This window comes from Pteronotus mesoamericanus, unplaced genomic scaffold (genome assembly GCF_021234165.1).
Source record: "Pteronotus mesoamericanus isolate MK-2021 breed Mesoamerican mustached bat unplaced genomic scaffold, CSHL_Meso_final scaffold_1066, whole genome shotgun sequence".
In the NCBI taxonomy this organism is placed as follows: domain Eukaryota; kingdom Metazoa; phylum Chordata; class Mammalia; order Chiroptera; family Mormoopidae; genus Pteronotus; species Pteronotus mesoamericanus.
Genome location: NW_026555299.1, coordinates 2,604,709 through 2,627,592, shown reverse-complemented (window position 1 = coordinate 2,627,592; position 22,884 = coordinate 2,604,709). Strand labels below are relative to the sequence as shown.

Sequence of the window (22,884 nt, the reverse complement as noted above, 5' to 3'; positions counted from 1 at the left end):
CCACCCGTGGGGAGACCCAGAGGGTGAACAGATGGCCCAGGTCTGAGCAGCAGCTCTGGGCAAGGCCTTGGGCACCACTTATCCTCCATGAGAAACCGTCTCAGAAACCCTATTACATATAAATGTGTTATTATACATTCTAGAGTATCAGGGAGAGAGGCAAGTCCCCAAAGCCATGCTCATAAATTCAGTAAAAATTGATCCTATTTCCCCTCATATTGATGGAAAGATATTATAAACTGCCACTGCTGCAATAATTGGTAACATTTACTAAGGATTTAATATGTAGTAAGCAGGTGCTCCATGGTGTCCTAAGAAATTATGACAACCATAACACCTATTTTGTACCTGTGCTGAGAGAATTAGCTGGATAATACACATATAGAACAATGTCTACCTTGACCATTGTAGGCCCTCATTTGTAGACTGTTAATAGTAGTGATTCATGTAGATGATTATCCCCATCTTGCAAATGCAGAAACTGAGCATCAGATAAATACAGCGACTCACCCAGGGTCGTGTGGGGAGACAGGGCACAGCTGGGTTTCTAACTCATATCTGAGTCCAGGGTCTAAGCTGTAACCCATAATGTTATATGGTCTCCCACACAAAACTGGTTTCTCTTTCCTGCTTCCTCCTGGTTTCATTCCTGGAAGTCCCAATGCTGTGTTGTGAAAGGACGGTAGCTATTAAAACAAGAAGGTTGAAGGAAGGTGACCTTAGGTGTGGATGATGGCCTGGTGGGTGAGATGTCCATCCAGACTCCATCTAAACGAGTCATGTGAAAGTGGCTTAAAATATTCCCAGTATTAGGCCTTTGCCTCTCTACTCTGCCCTCATCCTGGCTGGGGGCAAACTGGTGAGTGCAGGTCCTTCTTTCCGTGGGACCTGCCTTACACTAAAACCGTACATCCAAAGACCGAGAATCCATCTGGTTTCAGAAAGCAAGGCTAGCCCCAAGCCCCACTATACTATATCCCCAGCCAACCTACTTCTTGGAAATAGAGCTTCATTTGGAATATGAGTGGAGAAGATGAGAAGGGGTGGGAATGGCCCACTGAAATTAAGCTATCTTTAAAAACAAACCCAACAAAGCAGATTGTGGACATTGAGTGCACAGCGGCTGCCTGACTTGGTAAAAGGTATCTGGTGATTGGATGGGCAATGAGAGGACACCCACTAGACATACTCATCTCTTGTCTTCTTCGGATCTTGGGGTTGGGCACATGCCGATTTCACCCAGGAAGGCATGTTTCCATGATGAGAGTTCCATGGTTTCCATTTGATCTCTGGAGATGCCTCGTGTAAAAGCATCTGACACATAGTAGGTGCTCAATCTTTGTTGACTGGATAAAAGAAGAAGTGAATGAAGACAGCCAAGAAGTCTCCGAAAGAATCATGTCACCAGAAGAAAAAGAAACCAAGAGAAGTCATATCTGAGGACACAGGTTCCATCCTTTGGCCGTAATCTTCTTGAATTCTTCTGGATTTGTAATGTCCTTTTTTCCCCAGAGTCTTCTTCAAAGCACTTCAAGCTGCATCATCCTCAGGGAGTCCTGAGACCCAAGAGGAATGCTCAGAGAAGGGAGTGAGCTTTCAGGAGTGGTTCAAGGGAGCATGGCAGAGACTTGACATGAGATACACCTAGACATATGAAGATATAGGAGGAAGGAGTGTCTATTCCTGGCCAGGTGGAGAACTAGGAAACAGGAAGGAAATGGACAGCCACCTTGGGGCAGGGCTAGAGCAGAGGGTGGGCTTGGCCCTGAAGTCCTTGGGAACATTCTGGAGCTCTGTGGCCTTTGCATGTAGTGTCTCTGTAGCCTGTAGCTTTGGCAGACTGGAAACAAGTAGCTGGTATCTTCGATCAGCATTCCGGTCCTGCTCTGGAAGGGGGACCCCCGCGCTCAATCACTTAAGGTCTTACATAGAAGGAGGCTTCTTCATAATTGGAGGCAGGAGCCCTGATAAAGGCCAGTGCATGAATTATTAGTCCTGCTTCCTGAAGAGAGTATAAATTATTTCTTTGTGGCTATCTTTTAAGAATAGGATGCTCCTAATGCATGTATTCAAAGAATTTGTTATTTGATCTACTTTGAGTCATTGATTCACTTTGTGGTGTTTTCCCTGTGTTTTATGGAGGCTTTCGAATCAATTTCATAATGCTTCAAGGTCTTTTTTGACCCATAGATTTTTCTAGAAGTCTTGAGTCCAAAGAGGCCTCCTTGTCTCTGAGCAGAGTAGCATGAAGAATCCCTGGTGATGAATACTCTTGATCTCGAGACGTCCTCAGGTGCCTGCTGCCTGCTTGGCCCACAAGAAAGTGAAAAGGTGGCCGTTTAGAAATTATGAATGGGCAAGTGTCATAGCTAATCTGCACAAACATGTTGCATTTTTTAAAAAAGTTCTGTTCATCTTCACCCTATGTGCCCTTCAGCTGTTATAGAAATGCCATCTGTGCTGATTCACCTGAGTTTCAGGAGGCTTGCAGATAATACCATGCCCTAAGCTTTCATGTGAAGACGCAAAAGGGGCATCCCAAACAAGTCACTTGTTTTGTGCTGTTACCTATAGGAAATCCAGAGTCACACATTGGCCAAGGCACAGCACCCCATGCCAGCTGTGGGAAGCCAAGGCTTGGTCACAGCATGGACCACCTGGTTGGCACATGGAGACCCCTTGGCCTTTCCTTGGAGGCCTTTAGCAAATGCAGCTATCAGAAGCCTAATTACAACACATGAACAGGTTAAGTCTGCTCAGAGTCACATCTCCCAGGGCCCGTCCCTGATCTAGGAAGGCTTTAAGATTTCCTAGCTCCACAGGCTGCTGTCAGGACCTTCTGAGGGTTCACAATTCTTTAACAATTTATGAAACCATGTCAGCCATTTTAAAGAATCTAGATAAAATAATTTATTGTTAGGAAGCTCACCAAAGTATTTTTAAGTCACTGACATGATAGAAAGAAATAGAAAAGGAAACGTTATTTGCATTCTTAGGTGAGGAAACAGCTGTGTTTTGAGCATGCTTTGGGTCCGTGTGGTCACGCCGTGCTTTACCTTGCTGGAGGCTGCCGTCTTGGAGCCCCAGCTGCAGAAGGTGTCCCCGTCTTGCGCTCTCCTCCTGCCTTCGTCGTCATGTTTCTCACGTACTCCTCGTTTCCTGACTACTGGAAGAATTAGGCCAATTGCTATAGGCGGACTTTGCCCTAAGTGGGCTGTGTGAGGGAGGAGGAAGGATGGGACTCGGTATTTCATGTGTACCTTTTACCAAGTCGAAGCAGCCATCTAATTGCTAGGACTGGATGAGAAGCCTGGCGGGGTGGGGCCTCTATCTGCATTTAACTCTCAGGAATGCCACCCCCCACCATTTGATCGAGTAAGAGATCTTCTAGGATGATGGGGTGGCAAGAACCTTTGAAAGAACTTCCAACTACCCTCCCCCATAGCAGTCTCTCAACTCATAAGTATAGAGCTTGTCTACATAAGGCTCCATGGAATCAGCCTCTTTAAAAAGAGTTCTTCCTGCTTTTGGGGGGTCCTATGACCCCATGATCTACCGAGCGATCCGCCTCTCCCTTTCGTCACACATGCCCCACGAGGCCAAACCCCGAGGGATGTGTCAAGCGACTCCCTACCTGGAGGCCTGCTTTGTTTTCTGCCTGTTTCTCCACTTGGGGCTTTTCCCCGCATCCTCACACCCTGGTTTTCCTTCCTAGGAGAGAAGCGGTTGCAGAGGGAGAAGGCTGAGCAGGCTCTGGATGACCCAGAGGACCTGAGGGGTCCCATTCACCTCCCCGTGCTGAGACAGGGCAAAAGTCCCTACAAGCGCGGCTTTGACGAGGGGGACATGCACCCTCAGACCAAGAAGAAGAAAATTGACCTCATTTTCAAGGACGTGTTGGAGGCCTCACTGGAATCCGCAAAGGTGGAAGCCCACCAGCTGGCACTGAGCACTTCGCTGGTCATCAGGAAGGTCCCCAAACACCAGGGCGATGCCTACGGTCGGTGTGCAGTGACCATGTCTCATGGTGTGCAGAATGTCAGCAGGACTCAGGGGGAAGGGGACTGGAAGACCCCCCAGGGGGCTGCTTCTACGGAGCCAGGCCCTTTGGAAGATGAAGAAGAGGAACCTTCGTCATTCAAGGCCGACAGTCCGGCTGAGGCCTCTCTTGCATCTGACCCTCATGAGCTTCCCACCACCTCCTTTTGCCCTAATTGTATTCGCCTAAAGAAGAAGGTTCGGGAACTCCAGGCAGAACTAGACATGCTTAAGTCTGGGAAGCTTCCTGAGCCCCCTGTATTGCCAGCACAGGTACTGGAGCTCCCAGAGTTCTCAGACCCCACAGGTAAGTTGGTGTGGATGAGACATTGTCAGGCGGAAGAGCACACGGTGGGCAGTATGAAGGTGGCCTGGTGCTCTCTGCCGGAGCCACCTTCGGGGAAACCTGGGGCGTGTGACTCGGAGGTGAGCTCTGGCCACAGTCCGTGCCCTCGGGTGCCTGTCTCTGACTGGTCGCTTTGCAGCTCCGGTGGGTGCTTCATGTCTTCCCCTGTATTCTCCTCATCAATAAAGGACATTCCGCTGCAGAAGGGGTGTGTGCTGTGTTCTTGACCTGTTGCCTTTCTCTGGTGGTCCTAGTGGTGTCTGACCCCAAAGCCCAACTCCCAAAGCCGACCTTTCTGCCCAGTCCCAAGCATGCTGCCCTGTCAGGGACAGCTCCCGGCCTTCCCAAACTCAGCCCAGGAACACAGCCTCATTCTTCTCTTCCCGACTTGCTGTTCTGCCACATGGTCCCCTCTCCCTGCCTGGGGTCTTACAAGGACCTGGACCCCGGGCTTTCAGCTGCATGCTTCCGTCTGTTTCTATGGCTGCCTGGATGTCTTAGAGCCGGTTGACAACGAGGAAGGTTTTTCAGTACACATCTGCAGCTGACTTAGAGTATTTACTTAGCACTTTCTATTTTAACAACATCCCTTAGCTCAGAATGAGGTGTTTCAGATAATCAAAGCATGCATCTGAATTAGGCAGTGTTCTGATCCTGAAATAACCGAGGGCCATGCCTCCATTTGAGGGTAGCACACCACCCCTGACCATGCTGGCGGTGGGACATATGAGTCCCATGTCCTTGCTCTCTCACTTGGGGATGTTTGATGTTATTCTTCCTCTCCTGGCCGCACTGGTCAGTTGATACTGAACATTGAAGTTCTTTGAGCGCCCACTAGTGGAGAGTGAGGACAGGAAACCTGGAGCCTGGTGTCCACCACGGATAATCCACAAGAGGGAAAGTCACACATAGACAAATATGAATATAAATGAGAGTCAGTCCATTGTAGGAATTGGCTTATGTTTCATATAGTGTGGCACCTACCTTCCAGGCAGTGTTTCCTGTTCATTTTAGAAAAGTCTATGTTTCTTTTGCATTTGTCTTCCAGCCTCAGAGAGCATGGTCTCTGGCCCCGCCATCATGGAGGATGATGACCAGGAGGTCGATTCAGCAGATGAATCCGTGTCCAACGACATGATGACTGCCACCGATGAGCCCTCCAAGATGTCGTCTGCCACTGGGCGGCGAATCCGGCGCTTTAAGCAGGAGTGGCTGAAGAAGTTCTGGTTCCTGCGGTACTCCCCGACCCTCAACGAGATGTGGTGCCACGTCTGCCGCCAGTACACGGTGCAGTCCTCACGCACCTCGGCCTTTATCATCGGCTCCAAGCAGTTCAAGATCCACACCATCAAACTGCACAGCCAGAGTAACCTGCACAAGAAGTGCCTGCAGCTGTACAAGCTTCGCATGCACCCTGAGAAGACAGAGGAGATGTGTCGCAACATGACCCTGCTCTTCAATACTGCCTACCACCTGGCCCTCGAGGGCAGGCCCTACTTGGACTTCCGGCCCCTGGCTGAGCTCCTGAGGAAGTGTGAGCTCAAGGTGGTGGACCAGTACATGAACGAGGGAGACTGCCAGATCCTGATTCATCACATCGCCCGGGCACTGCGGGAAGACCTGGTAGAGCGCATCCGCCAGTCGCCTTGCCTCAGCATCATCCTGGATGGGCAGAGCGATGACCTGCTGGCCGACACGGTGGCTGTCTACGTCCAATACACCAGCAGCGATGGGCCCCCAGCCACGGAGTTCCTATCCCTGCAGGAACTAGGGTTCTCTAGCACAGAGAGCTATCTCCAGGCGCTTGATCGAGCCTTTTCTGCCTTGGGCATCCGGTTGCAGGATGAAAAGCCAACTGTTGGCTTGGGCATAGATGGGGCCAACATCACAGCCAGCCTGCGTGCCAGCATGTTCATGACGATCCGCAAGACGCTGCCCTGGCTGCTGTGCCTGCCCTTCATGGTGCACCGGCCCCACCTGGAAATCCTAGATGCCATCAGTGGGAAGGAGCTCCCTTGTCTGGAGGAGCTGGAGAACAATCTGAAGCAGCTGCTGAGTTTCTACAGGTACTCGCCACGACTCATGTGCGAGTTACGGTCCACAGCCTCCACCCTCTGTGAGGAGACAGAGTTCCTGGGGGACATCCGGGCCGTGAGGTGGATCATTGGTGAGCAGAATGTTCTCAACGCCCTCATCAAGGACTACCTGGAGGTGGTGGCCCACCTCAAGGACGTCAGCAGCCAGACCCAGCGGGCGGATGCCTCGGCCATCGCCCTGGCCTTGCTGCAGTTCCTCATGGACTACCAGTCCATCAAGCTCATCTACTTCCTTCTGGATGTGATCGCTGTGCTCTCACGCCTGGCCTACGTCTTCCAGGGCCAGTACCTCCTGGTGTCCCAGGTGGATGACAAGATTGAGGAGGCCATCCAGGAGATCAGCCGACTAGCTGATTGCCCAGGAGAATACCTGCAGGAGTTCGAGGAGAATTTCCGCGAGAGCTTCAATGGGATTGCAATGAAGAACCTCAGGGTGGCCGAAGCCAAGTTCCAGTCCATCAGGGAGAAGATCTGCCAGAAGACCCAAGTGATCCTGGCTCAGAGGTTCGACTCCCGCAGCCGGATCTTCGTGAAGGCCTGCCAGGTGTTTGACCTAGCCGCCTGGCCCAGGAACAGTGAGGAGCTCATGAGCTACGGCAAGGAGGATATGGTTCAGATATTCGATCACCTGGAAGCCATCCCGACCTTTGCCCGGGATGTCTGTAGGGAAGGGCTGGACCCCCGGGGGAGTCTGTTAATGGAGTGGCGAGAACTTAAGGCCGATTACTATACCAAAAATGGCTTCAAAGACCTGATCGGCCACGTTTGCAAATACAAACAGAGGTTTCCGCTCTTGAACAAGATTATCCAGGTCCTCAAGGTCCTCCCCACCTCCACCGCTTGCTGCGAGAAGGGCCGAAATGCCCTGCAGCGAGTTCGCAAAAACCACCGCTCCCGCCTGACCCTGGAGCAGCTCAGTGACCTGTTGACAATCGCAGTAAACGGCCCGCCCATTGCCAACTTTGACGCCAAGCGAGCTCTGGACAGCTGGTTTGAGGAGAAGTCTGGCAACAGCTACTCTCTGTCTGCCGAGGTCCTCAGCAGGATGTCTGCACTGGAGCAGAAGCCGGTGCTGCAGACCGTGGACCACGGGTCAGAGTTCTACCCGGACATTTAGGGAGCCCGTGTCACAGAGGTCACTAAGCTGTTGAATATTTTTTTAATCTATACTCATAAGCTTTGATATATTATATAAATATATATTATATTATATATATATAAACACCCACACTGAAAAATTTTTTAAAACCGAGGTGACACATCTACCAGAAGCTACTGGGAGCTTTCAGAAAGGAATAATGTCAGAAACTGACTCTTGTCTACAAAATTTGGCAGCTGCAACATCCGTGGCAACTCATTTTCCCTCACAGAAGCATGTGCTGAGGCCACACGTGTTCCCACCTAACGGTCAACCAACAGCATAAGCTAAAATGACGGGTCTCTGTCATCGCCTTTAGGTAGCTTCTTTTGTTCACGTCTTTGTTTGGGGGGTGAGGGGCATGGGTTGGGGTTCATGTTCTTGCCTTCCCTTTTCATGTTTGGTTTCCCATATGATGGGGGTTTCTCAGCCTCTTCATTGACATGCTGGTCCAGCTGAATGCGACCTCTGATTTTGCAGAGGGCAGGCTGTGTGTCTGGATCGAGTGTTTTGACGTTCTCTCCCACCTGACTTCTGCTTGAAAGATTTTTATTCATTTCCCGATGAGCGTTTCTTCACTGTCTTAGAAACATGTGTCGGTCAAACTGTGACTCCCCATCTCTGTTGCCAGTCCCATCCCTGGGTTGTTGATTCCCTCCTTCGAGCCCCCCCTGGATCCTAAAGATATTACCTGTAATACTGAAGGCAAAATTGCCTGACATCCAAGCTTGAAATCCTGGGGAAGGGAGAGGGGGTAAACATTTTGCATTCCTCTTTTTACTTGGTGTGGGATAAAATAATCTAATTCCATTCAAGTCCAGGGCTGTTGGAGAAATGAAGAGCCAAGAAATCCAGACCTCAAAGGGCAGTGATTTATTGGCTAAAAACAAATATAATGAAAAATATGTATTCAATTTCCATAAATTATTCATACTCTGTCTTTATAATTGTATAATGTGTTGGGGGTATTTTTTTCCTTTAATAATCAAGAAATGCCTGCTATAGTTCAGTAGCAGGAGATGTCAATGCAAATTGTGCCCTGGATTATGCAAATGAGAGTCTCTAGAGATTCAGTCCTTTTTCTGCAACAGGCTGATAACCAGTCCCACAGCCTGGCAGGAAGGTAGTGGGGAACTGGGGGATGCATCTATGCCTGTGAACGCTTCCTTTTTGAACAGGGTAGAGATGTCCTAGAAGAAAGGAATAAGCAAGGGGTAAAATAGGACTCTCAAGGCATCAGCCTACGTACACACACACACACACACACACACACACACACACACACACTATAAGCTTTAGAAATAGCCACTTGCCTACTCCCTGGGGCAAGTAGTGGTTTAAGCTAGAGGAGTCAGATCAGTCCTCTCATTCATTTAACTACCAGTATACCTCGCAAGGGAGTTTTTTTTTTTAAAAAATGTGCATGAGCTGTTAACTTCTGTTCATGTTTCCACACCTGATTTATGCATATTTGATATGCAGAGATCCTGTATCATGGGTGCAGGTCCTATCTGGGGCAGGGAGGAAGACCTGCATCGTCCGTGGTCAGCTAGAGAGCCACCCCTCTCGGTTGGCAGAGGGTGGGCAAAGGATGTTGTGATCTGGCCGTAGGCAAGGCCCCAGCGTCCCCAACCCGCTTGGCTCAGACGTTATAAAACTGTGGTGGCTTCCTTCCTTCTTGGTTCACTTTGTCTCTGAGGCCTCACTCATGCCACCGTAGAGATCCATAGTGGAAATGTCATCAACACTGAACATGTCACTCCCCCTTCCTGTCCTGCCAGTCCCTTCACCCCTCAACAGGTCCTTCCCCCCACCCCCATGGTCTTGGTGCTAAGATAACTTTAGAATCATTGCTGCTAGTCGATAGCTTTTCATTATATAAATATATTATATATATTATATATTATTTTTGAAACTTTTTTTTGTTTGTTTCAACAGTGATGTAGCATGTTAAAAAAAAACAAAAAACAAAAAACAAAACCTGGTTTTCTCCAACTGTCCCACTGCCAGGCCTCATATGCTGCCTTCTTCAACCAATCAATGCACCCCGGTGACACTCAACCCCCACCCCCTTCCCCCTCCTCTGCAGAAGGAGAGAGAAGGAATTAATTAACAAGGAAAGACCTAAAGCTCTTTCTGAGGCTTTGAAATTCCCAGCCTCCTCCCACTTCCCCAGTTTAAGCTGAGGTCTCCTCCCCCCTCCCCACCCCTCCCATCAAGGTCAGTGACTGTGGTCCAGTGGGACGCTATTGCAAAGCACAAAGTTCCACCTTTCCTGCCCCAGCTTCCTCCCCACCACACACACAGACTAAGATGGGTTGAAGGCAGAGGTGGCTGGCAAGGTGGGCCTCAGCAGGGGCAGAAACAGCGGGTTGGGATCCTTTCTTCTAGCCAACAGATGCCTTACACCTTCTCTTTCCCTGCCGCCACCCCTCCCCACCCTCCACACTGGGACCCTCTATGGAGGGTCATCCCCCCCCCAAAAACCACTCCTTTACAAACCAGGAAGAGAATCTCTGCTTGAGCATCTAGTCAGGGCTGCGAATGTGTCCTCTTAAGAGTCCATGGTCAAACTTAGCTCAATTTTTATGCAAGGGAAAAGTCCCTGGGTCAATCAATGCCAGTGTCAACCCCGTACCTTCTGGGAGTGCTGGGAGCCAGTGACCTGCCTCTGGGCTAGAAGCATGAGCTGCTGCTAGCAGCATCGGGCCACTTGCTGAGCTAGGGGCCAGGATGCAGAGGATGAACCCTCTGGAGGGTCTTGAAGTTCGGCAAGTCGCCTCTCAAACTCTGGGTGCCAGGCCGTGTCAGACACTCTGAAGGCCACTTTGCCTTGGGATGGGGAGTAACCAGAGAATAATTGGGGCGACACCACTGCAACTTACACAGGGCCTTTTCTCAGCCTGGGTGCTCCCAGGAGGCTCAGCACTTTCGTCCTGTGTATGGTGCATGTGATTACCCGTGATTCCTATCGCAGGCATTTTCCACTCTCTGCCTCTTGAGAAGGACTCTTGAGTTGATGGGACCCTTCGAGTCTAGTCCAGGGAAGCACGGACTTGGCTAGTATAGAAAACTGGCTGGGCGGTCCTTGCGCCCCAACTGTGGTGGCTTCAGACAAGACAGAGCCCTTTAATTCAGCCCCAGGTTTAGAAGTGATAACCGTTGGTTTAGAATAAAATGTTTGTGTCTCTGGGACTGAGACTTATCCTAACTGGGCTGGCTGATCAGTGGCTTTCTTTGGCTTCCAGAGGGCATGGGAAGTGAGGTCAGATCTGGGGCCAAGCTGTTTGTTACATTGCAGAGCTTGGGAACCAGAGGCCCCTGCGATTATATTGGTGCGGGTCTCCTTCGTGGAGGAAAAAGACCCATTGCCATCTACAGGATCTGCGACACCTGAGGACACCCCAGTCCTGTGTACAGTTCTTGCTGTGTCAGAATCCCTAAGTTTTGACTGCCTGGGTGAATGTGGGTACAGGCATCTGACTGAAACGCCAGCTTTTTTTTTTTTTTTTAATGACAGATGGCACTATTCTGTAGTGCCGGTCGGATCCTTATTTCCTCATCCTCGCTGGAGAATGAAAATAGGCTCCAGCCCCAGGATCCCTGGATAGCTGGTTTCGGTGCTGGGCCCCAAATCCGGGGCAGCTGGGGGTCTTGGCCCCAGCCCCTCCTACATGTTTTCGTGTCGAGTCATCTTGCCGAGCCCTCCCCCGCCCTTTGACTTGCTTCTGTTGATCCTTTGATTTGGAGGAAGGACCTTGTAATTATTTAAGGTAAGGTTTAAATACTTCCTATGTGCTGGGAAGTGATACCGGGAGGAAAAACACCGGAAAAAGCATGTAGAACGCTGAAAATGATTATGGAGAGACTGAAATGGACTGCAGACTTAGCCCGGCCTGGCTGTGGGGCTGGAGTCATTTTATTGTAGCTGTTCCCCTGGAGCCTCCCGGGGTCCAGGAGATGGCCTGGGGGTTGAAATGGAAGTTCTCTCCTAGGTTCTTCCCCCTTCATCTTCCTCTCACTCCCTCTAGGAACAGGAATTCTGTATCCAGTGCTGGTATTGGCTTATGGTCTGGGTTGATTTCCAAGTAGGATTCGTGCTTTTTCTTGATCCTAACACCCAGTTTGGGCAGAAGGCTCCAGACTCACCAGACCTCACACCCCCTCCCTTTTTCAAGTGGCAGGTCCAGCCAGGCCGGCCTGGGACAGCCCAAGCAGGGAGGCCAGGCCTGCGGAAACGAGAGGCATGATCAGAGGGCAGGTGAGCTTGGGACAGGTCTGTTCCAGATACCGGCCTCCTGGAGGCTGTGCTGGGTCTTAGGTTCTAGTCCTGCCTTGAGGAGGGAAGATTATGTCAAGGGACATGCGGGCCCTTTTTCTCCTTGGAGGAAGGGCCCTCTCTGCTCTCTGCTCTGGGCCCTTCAGCTGAGCTAGTGGAGCTGTGATATTTTATGGAGCCTTTGAGGTGATCTTTGTGTGTTAGCCAGAGGGAGAAAAAGTGCCCTTTGGGGAGGAAAATGGTACAGTCCTCCTCTTCCAGCTGGCTCTCCCCCCAACCCCAATCCCTTCAAGTGATACCGCCCTGGAAATACCTATGCAATCCAGCCTCCTTGGGAGCGTGCATAGAAGCAGGGGTATGTGCAGTGTATAATACAAATGCTACAGCGTATATATTGTACATATGGACATATGCAGTACGTATACACAGAGTAAGAGATTGAATCACGTCTATATATCTATAAATAATATCCTATATATTTATACATTTCTATGTTTTAAATAGATATAAAAATAGAGTCTATAGAGAGCTGGGAGAGCAAGGGGAAAGCCTGTGTTGTGCGAAGAGGGAGGAGGCAGAGCCTTTGCAAGGGGCGACGAGGGAGCTAAGGAGGCAGGGTTTGCTGGGAACGGGGCCTCCTACCCGGAGTGGGGGAGAGGAGAGGAACGGGGTCCCGGCCCTGTCCGTGCACTTTCTCTCCTTCACCACAGGCTTGGTCTGAGGTTGGAAGGAGATACTCACCCCCTGAGCTCCAGCTCAAGTGCCCCCTACATCCCCCCACAAGCCTGTGGTTAGTGGTCGCTGCTGCTTGGCAGTAGGACATGATCACTGACCCACAGTGTAGGGACCACTGCACAATTTCCCCCAAATTCTCTGCCCCCAGGAGTGAGCAGCATTGATGGCCGTAAGAAAGATGCTAATTGGACCAAGAGTGGTCCAGGAAAGATGCTGCCCCTCCCCCCTTTGTGTGCTTCTGCTGCCCCCTAGACGCCAAACCTCGGAAGTACAGCGCCTTGGCCTCCCTCACCCTCTCCATCACTGTCTGCCAGGGCACTGGAGAAGTGAAGTGGGCAGCGTGAGCATCGCCAGCCTGCGCCACCCACCACCCAGAGGCTTTCCGGCCGGGGCACGGGGCATCAGCTAACCAGGAAGGGTGGGAGAGATACATCCGCACACTCATAAATTCAGTAGCAATTCAAGTTCAGATGCAGGGCTTTGGCCCAGCCCACTTTGCACAGCTGCTGCTGCTGGCTGTACTCAGGACAACGCTCTTCCCTCTCCCACACGGAGGCCCATTGACCCTCACCTCACCGCCACCGTAACAGGCAGGTTTAGTTCACATACACTGTTCTGATTCTGTGACTCCAGGCAGAGGCTGAGCCGGGTGCCCCATGACGGAGGGCTTGTGCGGCCCTGACGGGATCAGAAGCCCCCTCCGCTTCCAGGTTTCTCTCCGTAGTTGCTTGTCCCTGGAGGTAGGGGAGGAGGGGCTGATGGGGTTGCAGATGAAGCGAGATAGAGGACAGCTGCTGCTGCGTCCTCCGTTCTCCAGACCAGCCTCTGCCTTTTGGCTCTCCCGTCTCCAAGCCCCCTCAGAGCCCCTGTCCTGCTCTTCCCCGCCATCCTACCAACGGACCTCAGTTTCCATCAGGCCCACCCCTACACCTACGGTCAGGGTGGGTCTGTTCTGCCAATGCCCACCTCCTTTCCCTCCAAGGCTGCCTGGGTCTCTTTGAGCCACAGCTAGCTGCCAACTGGGTCTTGGAACACCCCCTAGGGCCTGGCTCCAGAGAGGCCAGGCCCGGCCCGAGCCTTCCTCCCGCTGCGGTGGACCAGACCCATGGCCAGGGGGTGGGCCCCCCGGGTAGCAATCCCACAATGCACTGTACCTCAGAGAGAGCAGCCACGGGGCATCAGGGGCACCAGGCCCTCCGTCCAAGGACAGCCGGTTACAGTACTGCTCACAAAAAGACAAGGGCCAGGCTGCCTTCGGCACCCCTCAGTCTTCACTCTGTCTCTCGGGAAGAGCCAGCAGTCTGATTCAGTCTTTTTCAGCCCCTGTCTCTCTCCTTCTCTCCACCCCCACACTGCTGAACCGTTTCATTTCAATCATAAAGGAAAAATATCGTGGGGGTGGGGTGAAATACCTAGGAGTCTATTATCACATACATATTAATATGTTAATACTTTCTTTCTTAAAAAAGAAAAAAAAACCTTGATGTTATTATTTTGCAGACTACGCTTTATAGTACCTGTGTGACGGGACCTAGAACACTGGATACAAATAGAGCTATGTTGGTTTATCATAATATGTACGCAGAAACTTTCCTTTTGTCATATTATCCTCGTAATGTAAGGAGACTGTTAATAAAAGCATTTAAATTTACTCACCAAGGTTGAATCTCTGCCTCCATGCTTCTGTCCCCGGTCTGTGCTCAGGGCGATGCAGAATGGGTTGCGTCTCGAGGCCTCCACAGTCAGATTAGGAGCCTGTCTGCTGCCGGGTTAGAAGGAACTAGAAGAGGCCTTGAGCTACTTCCTGCTGCTCTCACTTTTCCTTCATTCGAGTCCACTTCCCGCAGGTAACTTACATGCCTCATCTACTCGTCAGGCCCAAAGGAAGTGTAACTGCAACCATTAGAAATAAACCTACCTGCCCCCAAGTGCATTTATCCCACAAGAATCTCTTCGAGGAAATGCACAGGTCTGTTGCAGGTAGAAGGTTGTTCCAATTCTCCCTCCGCTGCCTCCCATGATTGATTGTCCACTTTCTGGCGGGGCCCCTGGGGCGGGGTCTTTCCCCGGCAGTTTGCTAGTGCTGCCGGGAGGGGGTGGTGGTGATAAGTGATGTTTTACCCAAATTGTTTTAGAAAGAAGGCGGGCATAAATTTAACGAAGGCACAGCTAAGTGTTTTTATTTTTCCCTCTCAGATGCGAATCTCCACCCACCCCTGCCCCTTCTGGCTTCCTTCCACTGACCTTCCCTTGCTCCTTAACCTCTGCCTTTTTCGTGCCTGCCATCTCCCTCCCAGCATGTGTCCCTTGCACTCCCTGGAGGCCCCCACAGTGGGTCAGTCAGAGGCTTCCTGCTGTGAAGGTCGCCCCTTAGTCTCCATGGAATGTTCTCGTTCTCTTTTTACAGAGGAGGGCTCGAGGAGGAAGGAGCAAAGGGGCATAGCTGCCCATGTCTAATCAGCCCAGGTGAACCAGGGCCAGCTGTGCCCCACTGCTGGCCATATGGATTTGGCCTGCATTTGCAGCTGAATCTGGAACGTGCTAACAATTTCATCACTGGGAAACAAGGAAAGGAAAGATCCTCCATCTGTACTTGGGAGTTTGGTCTCCCCGAAGCAGGGCTTGAAGGATGTGTTAAGAGGGTGAGGTCTAGTCCACGCTCTTTCCTCCCTCTTCTCTTCAGCTGCTCCCTGCTTCCCTCTCTCAGGTTCAAAGAGCCAGTTGCATTCGCCTTGAAGAGAGACTCAGGAAGGGGGCTGGCTGCCTGAAGCTTGCGGGCTGCTATGTGGCAATTTCTAGAGTGGTCCAGGGAGCATTTTGAAGCTACTGCCTTTGCATCTGTTACCTTTTCTAAGAAAGGCCCCTGGCCCCTGGCTATATGTCAGAGCCTGGACTTTAGGGTTAGAGCTGTGCCAGATTCAAGTCTCCCCTCTGCCTCTTACAGGTGGTGAGATCTTGGACCTGTCACTTACCTGAGTCTGTGTCTTCAGGGCTGAGCACAGATTAATACATGCTGACACTTTCTCATTATCATCATTATTGTTACTCCTTAGATCAGGATGAAGTAGGTGCTAGGAAGTGGTGGAGTTGCCTTCTTTTACCCAGAATTCCTGGCGTTACCCTGAGGGAGGGGTTGCCTGTGACTTTTTCATACAGAGCCATTAACACCTATCACGACAGCCGACAGGGACGCCTCTGCCTGAATGGAGATCACCTTTTCCTTCTCAGCCTGGAAAGAGATTCTCAAGCACCTCCTTCTGCTTCAACATCTTGTCTCACCTGGCTCTGGAGGGAAAAGGGACTGCACAGAGATTTTGTTGTTTTGCTGGTTTGTCTTTGGCTGGAAAAACAGGTTTCTCCTTGCTTGTCCCAGAGTTGTATCCCTGAATCTTATTCTGGAATAAGATTTCTGCCATCAACCACTTGCCAATGGGAAACTGGGAAGGGCAACCGTGCTCCAGCCTGGGCTGTGTTGAGAAGAGACCACACCCGGCCGAGGATGAGCCACCACAGGGCCCTGATCACACGGTGGCCACCACTAGACCTGTTCCCATGGCAATGTCTAGCTTCCAGCCTGCAAGACTGGCTTCCTCCCACCCCCTCCCAGGTAGGCACCTGCCTCCATCTCTGGCTTGGGGAAGCTGCTGATGGTCCCATCACAAACCATCTGTGCAGGTTCACCTGCAGGAGAGGAAGGAGGGGAGCACAGGGGCAGTTCCCCAACATGCACACCAAGAACATGCCTAACCTTCCAAGTCCATCCACAGCTGCCTCCTGTGGCTTTGTCCTTGCCAGGCATCTGTCCTGGGAGGGAGACAGAGCAGATGCTAGGGATCTGAGCTCCTGCAATGACAGTGCTTCCAATTGGCTCAAGAAAAACAGAAACTCTTAGGTGGAAAATTACCACCAGCTCCGTGAGCAATTAAGAAAATGAGAAGAGACTGACTCAGAGCCTCAGGTGACACTGCATATTGCCTGGAGGAGTGGGTGGCTGTCAGCAGGGACTGTCAGAAGATGCCAGGGAGTATTACTGACATGGGGTGGGGAGGGCAGGCACACATGTATGTGGGTTTAAGCATGAGATTGGAGGCCAAGATATGTGTGAAAAACACATTGTTGCCAACCTAGACCACAGAATCATAAAATATAAAATCTTATATCTAGGCAGGGCCTTAGTGATCACTCGGTTCAAATTCATCTTACAGATGTGGAAACGGAGGTCCAGAGGCAAGTGACTTGCCCAGGGCCGTGAAGTGGCGTGTGACACAGCCACGCTGGGCTGCAGCTCCTCAGCTCCTAAATGCAGTGGTGTAGATACGGTGTGTGTACAAAAGCGGGGTTTAAGGCAATTCAGCGCAAAGACTGGTATAAAGTAATTAATGAACTCTTCTCCTCTCTCCCATTTCTCTTTTCTATAAATCCAGACTTTAAAATATTAGTCCTGGGCTTTGATGGGCCATATGCATAGTAACCTATGGAAAATAGTTTCTATAGTATTTGGCTATGCAGGATAAAACCCACATCTTGATTTTATTATGAAAGTAAAAATTCTGATTTTTAAAATTCTCTGTCCCTGGTTTAATGCCAGAGCCCCTTCCTCCAGACGCCAGGGCTGCGGCGGCCACCAGGAAGGCCTAGGCGACAGGACTCCGGGAGTCCCCTTGTCCCCGCCCACCATCCGGAGTGCGGGGGAGGGGGGGTGGGGGGTACCATTGGTTGCTGCACTGACTCTTCCAGAGTTTTTGTTTGGGGACTATTAGAGAAAGAGAAGTCTCTAGTTTCCAACTGATACTGATTTTTCTCCTCAACAATGGAGTCAAAGCCTCCGGAGCACTTGCACCCCTGCTTGTATGTAGCCCCTTTGATTCAGTGCACAAGCAAGACCATCAAGATGCATGCGTGCCCCCGCGCGCACACACGGTGCCATCTACGGTCCACCCATTCCACTTACTCCTAGGTAGTTACCTCTGAGAAACTTGCACATGTGCACAAGGAGACATGCGTAAGAATGTTCGCAGTCCTGTAACAGCAAGGGGTAGGGGAGGGAGAGAGAAGGAAACATCTAAATGTACATCAACAACAGAACGGGATTGTACATCCATACGATGGAATACTATAAAGAAACAAAAATTAAATGAACTAGAGCTACATATGTCTGCATGGATAAAGCTCTAATGTTTAATGGGGAGCAAAAATAGTGTGATAAAATGTAAATAAAGTTTAAAATGCACAAATACTCTGCAATGCCCAGGGTTAACATATACATGCAGTAAACACATAAAGAAATGCTTGGGGTGAGGAACCTCAAAATCAGGATGAGCGGTCTCCTCAGTAAAGGGCTGAGGGAACTTCAGCTGCCTTTGTCAAGTTTTATAAAACTTGGCAGGGGCTCATGAGTGTTTATCAGATGATTGTTTCTGCATTGTATATGTCTAAAATGTTAAGCGAAAAGAAGACAACACCAGGCAGCTAATCCAGTTGGAAATTATTTATTTACCACCAAAAGGTTTTTGCTCCAAAGTGTGACACCAGACATATGATTTCGATGTCTCATGCTTCTTTTTGTGCTTCAGTTCATAATTGCAAACAAATACACAGGTAGCATTGACAACAGGAAACATGGGCGGCAGAAACAAATCACAAGGGCTAGCTCTCTCTTTTTGTGGTCCTTGCCTCGATTTGGCTTAGGCTACAGCCACCTGCCACCCAGGACTCTGTACATACTAAAGGAATGGCCCTTGAAAAACTATTCTCCCACCTTGCTCTCTACATGGTGTCATTTGGGGTGATTTGTCCCTCAACCCATACCAAGAGTCACACCTCAAATTGAAATGGACAAACACATGCAAGGTCTTGATCAATAGGCACTCAACAAACGGATATTGGTTTGATGTAAGTAGAATCACAGATTGATACAAGTGGACTCCCAATCCTTTATCCCCATTGCCATACCTATGAAAGAACCAGATCACCTTGTGGGCAACAGCCCAGTCTCATTTGGTTTCTTTATTTCCACCTCTGTTTCATGCCCATCTTAGAAAATACTTCCCTGGCAAAGTACAATGTGTTCCTTTCAAAAAGATCAGATGTGCTCACAGAGAGCCAATTACTCTGTAAATTGCCAATGTTTCTTGCAAGGTAAGCTGATGCAAAGATTACTAAAGTTTTTTAATTTGTCAGGCTGATATCTCTGAGTAATATAAAATTCACCAAGACAAAGTTTGGGTGAAAAAGCACAACAACTGTATTCTCTCCTATCATGAATGACATTTTCACGGAGAACTACAAATTGTCATTAGGTGAACGGTGATACTCAGTGTCATGAGTTTCTAGGCCAAGTGAGATTTCTGATGACTTTACCATTGAGAAATCAGCTAGGACTCTGATTTTTATGCCACTTGCAGTGTCATTTTCTGTCTACTCCCCATCCATCCTTTATTCATTCATTTATTCAACAAATATTGAGGTCCCATGTGCCAGCTTTATTCTAAGTGCTTGGAACACACAAGTGAACACAACAGACAAAAACTCCTTTAAAAGCTACCTCATTTCTGTACATGCCTGCTCAGAGAGGTGACCGCTGACACCTACAATGCCCTGTGGTGGCATTGGACTCATCACGGGCAACCTTTAATGTACAGATTCTGGAAAACTAAACCTTTGAGATGCAAAGAAATAAATGCCTCATGGTAGAATGACCATGGGTGGAGTGGACATTTCTGAGATCAGAGACCTTACACAACCCACCCCAAACATCCTTTGGTGTGACTGTAAGACAGATGCATAGATTCATAAGGAAGTGGAACCATGTTTCCTGATTTTAAGCCTAGAATCCAGACTCTTTCAGATTGGAGTAGCAGATGTTACCAAGAAGAGAGTACCGGTCAGCTTACATAGGGATGTTTTATTCTCTTTTAGCTACGCCCAACTGAAAAAGGGAGAGCGGAGTGATGATGGGGAGGGGGCGGGGAGCAGGATCTCAAAAACACGATAAAGGAGATCACTAACAAACGCTTTGCCTAAAAAATGACTTGGCAAAGGTGGTCAACCTTAGTGATCAAGATTTCCAATGATCTGTAAGATTTTCCCATTAAAGAGGGATTAGATATTTTTTTTCGGTTTCTTCGGGGGAAGGGACAGGTAGAAGTTGTTTCTAATGCGTCTCTACTTCTGTACAGAAAGGAAAAAGTAATATCTAAGGATGATGAGGCCTCTGCTCAGACTCACAGGGAGAGGCCAAAAATGACTGGACTCTGTTGGAGGTTCAAAGATAGCCCTTACCCATCTTGTCTAGCAATTCACTTTTCGGTCAGGACTTGGGTGACATCGGAAGGCCCGGAGTTTGGACGTCAGTATTAAGGAGTGCAAATGCAGAATTCATGGTTCTGGAAATACCTGGGGTGGTTCTGCACTTGCCAAGCATTGTGAGCTGCCAGCATAAAGCTTACAGGTGATCTGCTGGAGGTCTCAGAATTCAGTTTTAGCCAGGGAGCGCCTACAGCTTTTGAGTGCTCTTTCCTTTATCACATCGCTCACACAAACAGAGCTGCCATGCCATCAGCCCTGTTCATCAGATGGCCAGCAACAGAACCCAGGAGACCTGGTTCAGGGGCAAACATTAGACCCACTCCACAAAGCTCATAATTTAATTAATGACGTGGACAGCTTTTTGGAATAATAAGGTAGGAATCTGAAACCTTCTTTACTGACTTTAGTGATAGGCCCTGAAAATGGAAGTGGGAGGCACATTTGTAAAAGTCTTTGCTTCCTACTTAGGTATCTCCCTTCTCCACTTCCACAATTAATGTATGCCCCTCCCCCAACTGAATTCTTCCTGATGTGGCTGGACTGCTAGAAGGGATGGGTCTGTCTCAGAGGGTCACTTTGGTGATGCTGGTGGATGTGACAACTAGCGCCCAATGACTAATAGGGGGGATCCCACCTGTATATTGTCAGGAAAGGTTCCCCTGAATATAATATAAACTGATTTTGAGATAAAACAAGAAAGTTTTCAATACAAAGTACAAATTCAATCCAAGAGCAGGATCTGAAAAGCACAAATGAAAATATCAAGAATTAAGACAATTAAATGAAAAAAACACAGAGGCTTCCAAATCTCACACTGATGGCTGCCTCAGTCCAGCACTGGAACTGGTTGCCCAGGGTGCTGGGCCCCAACAAGGACGGTGGGAACCTGTCTGGAATGTTGTAGAAGGGATTTCTCCAAGCGCAGTGCCCCCACCTCTGCATCCAAACGTGATGTGCTTGTTAAAAAGGCAGGCTCCTGGGGTCCGGCCAGGAACGCTGATTCGGAATGTCTACAGGTGGGCCCGGGAATCTGCTGGTGGTGTCTTCACACACTAAGGTTTGAGAACTGCGGGTTCCTACTGCCTTGGCTCCGGAGCACGCTTCCTGCTGGCTGGGATTTCATCCCACCCTGACAATCTCTCATTCTGTGAGTCGATCCAGAATACTTTTATTTTCTTTATCATTTTTGAAACGCTCATTTAAAAAAAAAAAAACCACATTCTTTGTACTTATTACTCCACAAATTCAGCTTTATCTGCATCTGGACAGATCTCTCCCCACCCCCTGCCACAAAATCTGCACATGGGCTGTATTTGATAAGTGTCTCTTCAATGACACAGATGAACAAAATGCATTCCTCGGTGTGACCCAAATGTCCACACACTGCCCCGCCCTGCTGTGCCTTGCTCATGTTTTAGGAACAGGAGTGTGATGAGAGAGGATTAGGGTCCTGGCCTTTGCAAACACATCTGTCTTCCTGGTGTCAGAATGAAGATGTGGCACAAAGAAGAGGTCACAGAGGACAGCTGGGACTGAAGGGGCAGGGCTCTACCCGAGAAGGGAGGTGGCCCAAGAAGCCAGCTACAGATGCAGCTGGTGCCACATGGCGATCTGCCGGCGTGGGTTTTTGAGCATCTCTTCCCAGTGGCTGCGCTCGGAGCCCGAGGCGTGCAAGCCCAGGCTGCAGCGGCCCAGCGCGCAGCTCTGCCCCTCCTCCTCCTGGCCCAGCACCTCCAGCTCCACGCTGGAGGCCCGCAGCAGGTCATCGGGCAGCTCGAACATGATCATCTCGTTCCACACAGGGTTGATCTTGTGCTTGGCTCGTTTCGTTTGCTTCTTCTTTAGCTTCCGAGCTTGGTGCTTTAAGGTCACCTTGACAGACACATCTGGGGAGGGACAGCGGGGGAAGAGAGACAGAGAGAAGGGTCAAGAGTGAGCTTCTGGGATGTGGCAAGGCCCAGGACAATCCTGTCTCTGACGGATGGAGAGAAAGGGTCTCTGGCTCAAGATCTGCACTGAGACTCCTCCTCTGCGTGCTCCGCCCTTACCCAGCCCACCATGGGTCAGCTATTAATTCAACAGTTATTAAACGCCCACCACATAGCAGACACAGGTCTAGACATGGGCATACAGCAAAAGCACGTGCCTAATAGAATGAATACTCTAGTATGGAAAACAGACAATGGCATTAAGGCTGGCCACTGGTGGCCCATAATTGTGTCATGCTAAGGGACAGTCAGGGAACCATCCTTTGCCATTAGGGTGCCTTCATGTCCCACATCGAACCAGGCCCAGGACAAGGACTCAGACACCCTGCAGCTTGACTGTAATCTCAGTCCAGATGTCTTCCATCTGTGTGTCTTCATGCCCTTGGTTCTCTAGCTGCATGTTTTTGTCTATTATTAAGATAGTTGGTCACCTGCTGGTTGGATGAGCTCTTCTCCTCCATTCTTTTGTAAGTTTTACTAGAGGATCCCAACTTCATGTGGAGGGTAAAGGCAGGCTACCTCGGCCCCCATGGGTATTGCACTGATAGAGCTGCCCCCTCAAACCTCCCTGCCCCTGCCAACTCAGGGAAACAGGTCACTAGACAAGCCCTCTTGATGTATCACAAGGCTCGGGACCCAGATTATGTTTTCATTAGTCAAAGTTCCCAAAGCTAATGTGAGAATAACTGTTACTCTGCATTTATTGCTATAATTATCCAGGGGGTTAGTTTGTTATTTCAGCAGATATCTGAGAAACAAAGTGTTGTGCTGTAATTGTCCTGACAGGAGCTATTAAGAAAGAGCAAGAGGCAAAAATTGTCTGGAGGGGATGAGGAAAAAGCACTGGATTCTGGCTTTTGGCTCAGGAATCGGTCAGCAAGGCCAACGCTTCTGATTTCATTCACCCATGAGGTTCTTCTCCAAGATTCTGAACACAGGAACAATTCTTAGTTTGT

The 22,884-nt window shown here is 49.7% G+C and overlaps 2 protein-coding genes across 2 annotated transcripts in view; one reads left to right on the top strand and one right to left on the bottom strand.

Annotated features, from left to right (window-relative positions):
• Positions 1-7,597, top strand: part of PRDM11 (PR/SET domain 11) — a 78,274-nt gene extending 70,677 nt beyond the window's left edge. Inside the window, exons 7-8 of the mRNA XM_054587110.1 lie at positions 3,716-4,345; positions 5,433-7,597. Coding sequence (XP_054443085.1) covers positions 3,716-4,345; positions 5,433-7,597 — 2,795 coding nt within the window. The remainder of the gene's footprint in view (positions 1-3,715; positions 4,346-5,432) is intronic.
• Positions 7,598-18,138: 10,541 nt separating this feature from the next.
• Positions 18,139-22,884, bottom strand: part of SYT13 (synaptotagmin 13) — a 40,892-nt gene continuing 36,146 nt past the window's right edge. The window contains exon 6 of the mRNA XM_054587108.1: positions 18,139-21,826. Within this exon, the coding sequence (XP_054443083.1) occupies positions 21,522-21,826 (305 nt within the window). The 3' untranslated portion in view covers positions 18,139-21,521. The remainder of the gene's footprint in view (positions 21,827-22,884) is intronic.